Source organism: Priapulus caudatus, unplaced genomic scaffold (assembly GCF_000485595.1).
Source record: "Priapulus caudatus unplaced genomic scaffold, Priapulus_caudatus-5.0.1 Scaffold1802, whole genome shotgun sequence".
In the NCBI taxonomy this organism is placed as follows: Eukaryota; Metazoa; Priapulida; class Priapulimorpha; order Priapulimorphida; family Priapulidae; genus Priapulus; species Priapulus caudatus.
The window spans coordinates 47,100-52,963 of NW_014578863.1; the positions used below are offsets into that span (position 1 = coordinate 47,100).

Genomic DNA, 5,864 nt, shown 5'->3' on the forward strand with positions numbered 1-5,864 from the left:
ACACACACGCGCACACTACACACGCACACACACATACCTATATATATATAGTTATAATATATTATGTATACTTATATAGTATATTATTCTTATTAGAACATCAATGCCGGATGAGCGTTAGCAAGAGGTGGATATTCAACTTGATGGAAACTGTTCACCGGTACAGAAGCAGGTGGAAAGCAACAGCAAGCATGAACTTGATTAGGATGGTAGGCGCTACAACTCGTAGACGTATTTGCCGGAATATTTCCTTTGTTACACTACCACACAGTACTTGTCCACTTATACGCGCGCACGCTCACACTACGCACACACCATATATTGACGCTACGAGCACGCATGTACGGCACCTCACGCACACGCAACACATCATACACACCACAACGCACACGCACACACATTATATTGACGTACGAGCACGCATTGCACGCCACACTTCACGCACGACGCACACACACTACAGCCACAGCGCAGCACGCACGCACAGCACACCGCACAGCACACGCAACACTCGGCACACGCACACGACACACTACACACACACATCACACACACAGACACACGCACAACACCACACCACAATACACAGCACACGACGCACACGCACACACAGTGATATTGACGTACGAGCAGCATGCACGCACACTCACGCCACACGCACGACCACGCACGCAACGGACGGCACACGACACATACCGCGCAACACATCCACACAACACAGCACACACACAGTACACCACGCAACGACACACGCCACGCAACACGCAGCATGCACACACGACACACACGCACACACCACGCACACACACCACCACACACATACATCACACACAGACGAACACGCCACACACATAGTATTATTGACGTAGCGCACGCATTGCACGCAGACTACAGCACACGCACAGACACACACCGTCACACACACACACACACGACGCACAGCGCACACGACACGCAACACGCACACGCACAGCTAACACGGTACACTCTGCGCACACGCAGACGCACACACACACACACCACGCACAGCGCACGCACACAGCACACAACACACACACGATACACACGGCACACACACACACACACACACACACACGCACACGACAGGCCATCATCACATATATTGACGTAGCGAGCCGCATGCACGCACACGCACGCACACGACACACCACACGCACACTCACGCCCAGCAGCACACACAGCAGCACAACACACCACGCACGCATACACACAACCAAACACACTACACACGGCACGAATCGCACAGAAACACATATTATTGACGGTTCCAGCACGATGTACGGCGACAACTCAATGCGACACGCACACACACGCAGCACGCACGACACACACAACCGACACACACATAACACACTCAGACACACGCACAAGCACACACACACGCACACAGCACGACCACAACTTACACAAGCACACACGCAGGCACGACAGTACGCACCACTATAATATTGGACGTGACGAGCACGCAATGCACGCAGCATCACGCACTACGCGACGCACACTGCACGCACAACGCACAAAACCACAACACGCACACGCACACGCACACGCACACACACACAACACAAATATAGTGACGTACGAGGACGCATGCCGCCACTCACGCACGCACGCAAGCACGACACACGCACACACACACACACACATACACAAACACGCACAACACACAGCCTACACACACACTCTCGTATCTCTCTCTCTCCAAACGCCACACACAAACGCACAAACAGCATCGACACTAACTATCACACACGTGACCAGACACACACACACAACACCACACACACACCACTGACTCTCTCTCTCTCTCTTCTCTCTCTCTCTCTCTCTCGATCGCTCTGTCTTTCTCTCACACCACACGACACAATCACAACATACACACACAACCACACCAACCACACACACACACACACCACGCACACTTACACACGCACCACATAAACACGCCACACCACCATACACATGCACACACACACACATACCGGTATATCATAATTATATATGATAATATATATGTATATAGTATAATATATTATATATATTCTTTTTTTTAGAACATCAGATGGCGGCGGTATCGTGAAAAATGTGGATTCTGCCATGTTTGGAGTGTCTGATCCCTAATGAAAAGATGGTGGAGACTGTGAAAGGGCAGTCGATGGTGGGCGGATCTTGATAGCTCGGGTGAATGACTCTTCGCGTGTGAGTTGAGTAGAGGGACAGGAAGACATATACTTTATGAAATAGAATGCTATAATCTTTTACTTATTGTTTAAATTTTATGTTGACAAATAAATAGCGGAGAGCGGAAGGCGGCGAGAGAGAGAGAGAGAGAGAGGAGAGAGAGAAGGAGAGAGAGGAGAGAGACAGCAGACGAAGACAGAGAGAGAGAGAGGAAGAGGAGAGCAGAGCAGAGAGAGAGAGAAAGAGAGAGAGCAGAGAGGACGAGAGAGAGGAGAGAGAGAGAGAGAGAGGACGGCAGAGGCGTGATTTCATGGGTTCGGACTAATACACCCTGCTTAGCAAGGTCTCTAACTCATCACGTCTCTTCATAGAGTCTGTTGCAGAGGTCGTCTGTACCCGCGAGCAGGCGTGACGGCAGGGACGGTAGCGGGGAGGCGGGGAGACATGGCCGTGGACGGGGAAGTGGGGAGATGGCCGTGACGGGGGGAAGCAAGGAAGAAATGGCCGTGCGGGGAGCTGGGAGAGATGGCGGCGTGACGGGGATGAGCTGGCGAGCCAACAAGGGCTCGGAGAGTAAATATAGCTCCTGCTGGCGTTTATCCATCGATATGTAACAGCGCCTATGTTGCTGTCCGTTGCTACTGCGTGATGGATTTTAGGACCTGACTGTATTGGCCTGCAAGCAAGAATATCCTGATATATGCGTACAATCGTAAGGGTCAGTATGAGACGGCGTCCGCGTCGCTCAGGGAAGAGAGGGAGTCGGGCACACAAATAGTGACGAAGGAGAATGAGACGGAATATCGACAATGTATGTCAGCGGCGTAGGAGGACGCAAATATTCTTAAGCTGGTGTAAGTAGGAGTTATATCGTGTCAATGTGACAATTGGGAGTGCGCTGCGCAGTTTAAACTTTTGTAACAAGATATATTACATGAACAGGCGCTGTGGTTAATAGTTTAATGTATTTTCCCTTTTCCGTTCAATTTGTGACAGAAATATAGTTATATAAATATACAAGTGTAAGTTAATATAGTAGTTAAACTTGGCTAATATCCCCAATCCAGAATTACGCGAGACACCGACTTTTTAAATGAATAGCAAGTGTTTTTGATTGTTCTTATGGTTTGTATATTACAATGTAATACGATGGTGCATACTAATATATTACTGACTATATTAAAACTGATTCAATGTATATTGATCTGTCGTGAATGTAAACGGAATAACTCATGAAAATGAATACGAATTAAGAGAGCAAGAAATTAAAAAGCAGATTTGGGCTTTATAATTGTGTTATGTAAATGTAATTATAGCCATATAGATCGCGGCCAGACGCAACGCAGTGGTGGAGCCATGTCGTGAGATGGCGGAAGAAAGCGCACTTGCAGACGTGGTGCAGAACTCGTCTTATAACGGGTATTATTATTATATCAACAAATTATTGCAGGGCTCATCCTGCTAGTGATGATGGAAGCGAGGCAATCCTGGTAGATTTCTTAGGAACGATAAGTTATCCGAATAAAGGGTAAAGGATCATTAACTAGTGCAAGTGCATCATGTCCGGTCATTGGGTGAACCCCTCATTCCAGACCTCTCGCCACAACATGCAGTTTAATTGGGAAACACGCGTACCCTCCGATTGTTATTACCGACGAAGCCACGAGAAAATGCAATTTTGCCCCGAGGAATAGTGCAAACAACGGTCTTTATTGACACGCGTTCCGTAGGAACTGCAGTTCCTTCCAATCAGGCGGTACAATATATAAAAATTGATGATGGGAAATGACTGCGATACTGTTAATGGCATCCGATTAGGCGTGGCAGGCACGTGCTCTACGTAGCAGATCACCACGGTGGAGGTGGGGAATACAATTGTCTGCCTCAGCCCCCAGTGGGGCACGGTGCGCAAGATGGAGCCCGGCAGTCGGTCAATATACATGTAGTCTAACAGCGTTTGTTTTAGTTCTGATTGGACGAATGATGTTCGGGACATGAATTACTTGTTTTTATGAATGTTAGGAGTGATTAAGTCACGGAAGTAGGGGCTTAAATATGAGCTGAAGGCGAGCGACGCGCGAGCAACACGAGCATTAAAGCCATTTATTCGGGTTCGAAAAGTAGGACGACGTAGGACGGGTTAAATGTAGTATGGATGTGATGCGTCAAATCTTCAATCACGTTAGGTTTGGAGTGGAATACGAAGTCAATGAATTCAACCCGTTCCTGTCGAGTCATCTATCAGGCAAGCAGTTAGGGGATCAGAACGCTGTGTGCGCAGTGTGCCGTGTACCCGATCGTGCCAGCGAACAAATGATCCCTGCCTGGAACACATGCCCTCCGAGTTGGTCACTAGAATACCATGGGTATGGAAGATTCGAGTATACTACTAATAATAATATTATCAAGAGCTCAATATTGTCACTATTAAAAATACATGACAATAGACTGATCGGTATGGACAGACTAGACAAGTAATCAATAAATTAACATATTGCTATACCCGAATACACGTGTTATGTCTCGCTTGCGACAAATTGCAAGTTCGTACCTGGTAGCGATAAAGGTGACGGCAGCGTGAATGTTGCTGCTAGTGTTGTTTACTACCGCGCCGAAATAGCAGATGTTCACATTTACTTGCTTATAGCAACTGCATAAAATATTGCGATATTCACTGCAATGGATAATCCTAATATTCCCCCTTGCATGCGCCAGCTACCTCATGTCGTCGCACAACAACCACAAGGGTCGGTCAACCTTCGTGTGCGTGGATGAGGATCCAGAGGTGAATTCGTCGGGAGATGGAAACGAGGACGGAGGTCTGTGGTTCCCCGTGGAGGCTAGATGCGGGTCACTGCCATGTCCAAACTACGTGAATGGACGGGAGATCACCTGTGCTGTCTGCACTAAGTAGTGCACATATTTCACTCACTGTATCATTCGTAACTCGGCTTGACGATCTGGATTAATACGTACCGATTAAGATAATCGACTCAGTAGATTATAAAATAGGATGCAAATACGAACTACCCTCTAAATACATAATATTATCGAAATTATCAAGAGCGTATTAAGTTAGGTTATTATTCTATTATAATAAATCCTATAATAGGTTATTATTAGGTTCTTGAAATTATCTATTGCAGAAAATCATGTAATTCCTTATGCGATTAGTTATTTTGGTTATGATCATCCCGATAAATTTTCTGTATGCAATTCTTATTGACAATTAAACATTCACTATTCACATTATTCTCAGACAATATTCATTATGCGTGCATGGGTATCGGCTGAAGAAACCAAGTAAGTGGTTTGCTCGATGTGTGTGTTACAAGTTCCAGTCCTTGTGTTTTAAGGTGCGCGATCGCGCTCGCGCGCCTTGATTAATCAGGAGAAGTGCGAAAAAACGCGCATCTAAGCATTATTAAAACGCACACCTCGCTTCGTGTTTTATTTTCGCAGAGGCTACGGGTACAGTAGCCAGTCACACTACGCATGTGCTGCTGCCGTATCTTAATGTTTCGAGGCTACGGGTACTACGAGCCAGTCACACTACGCATGTGCTGCTGCCGTATCTTAATGTTTCGAGGCTACGGGTACTACGAGCCAGTCACACTACGCATGTGCTGCTGCCGTATCTTAATGTTTCGAGGCTACGGGTA

At 47.0% G+C, this 5,864-nt stretch overlaps 1 protein-coding gene across 1 annotated transcript; it reads left to right on the forward strand.

Annotated features, from left to right (window-relative positions):
* Positions 1–2,104: 2,104 nt before the first annotated feature.
* On the forward strand, positions 2,105–5,179 carry LOC106817628. Its single transcript, XM_014822309.1, has 4 exons — positions 2,105–2,179; positions 2,574–2,812; positions 4,389–4,568; positions 4,918–5,179. The coding sequence occupies exons 1-4, from the start codon at positions 2,105–2,107 to the stop codon at positions 5,114–5,116; spliced, it is 693 nt and encodes a 230-aa protein (XP_014677795.1). The 3' UTR covers positions 5,117–5,179.
* The last annotated feature ends 685 nt before the right edge of the window (positions 5,180–5,864 follow it).

Bases quoted from the DNA above. Each gene is read 5' to 3' on its own strand.
- LOC106817628 (XM_014822309.1), top strand. From the start codon at position 2,105: ATGTGGATTCTGCCATGTTTGGAGTGTCTGATCCCTAATGAAAAGATG. The intron at 2,180-2,573 runs GTGGGCGGATCT...GTCTCTTCATAG, and splicing joins CTGTGAAAGGGCAGTCGATG to AGTCTGTTGCAGAGGTCGTC. The intron at 4,569-4,917 runs GTATGGAAGATT...TGCATGCGCCAG, and splicing joins TGGTCACTAGAATACCATGG to CTACCTCATGTCGTCGCACA.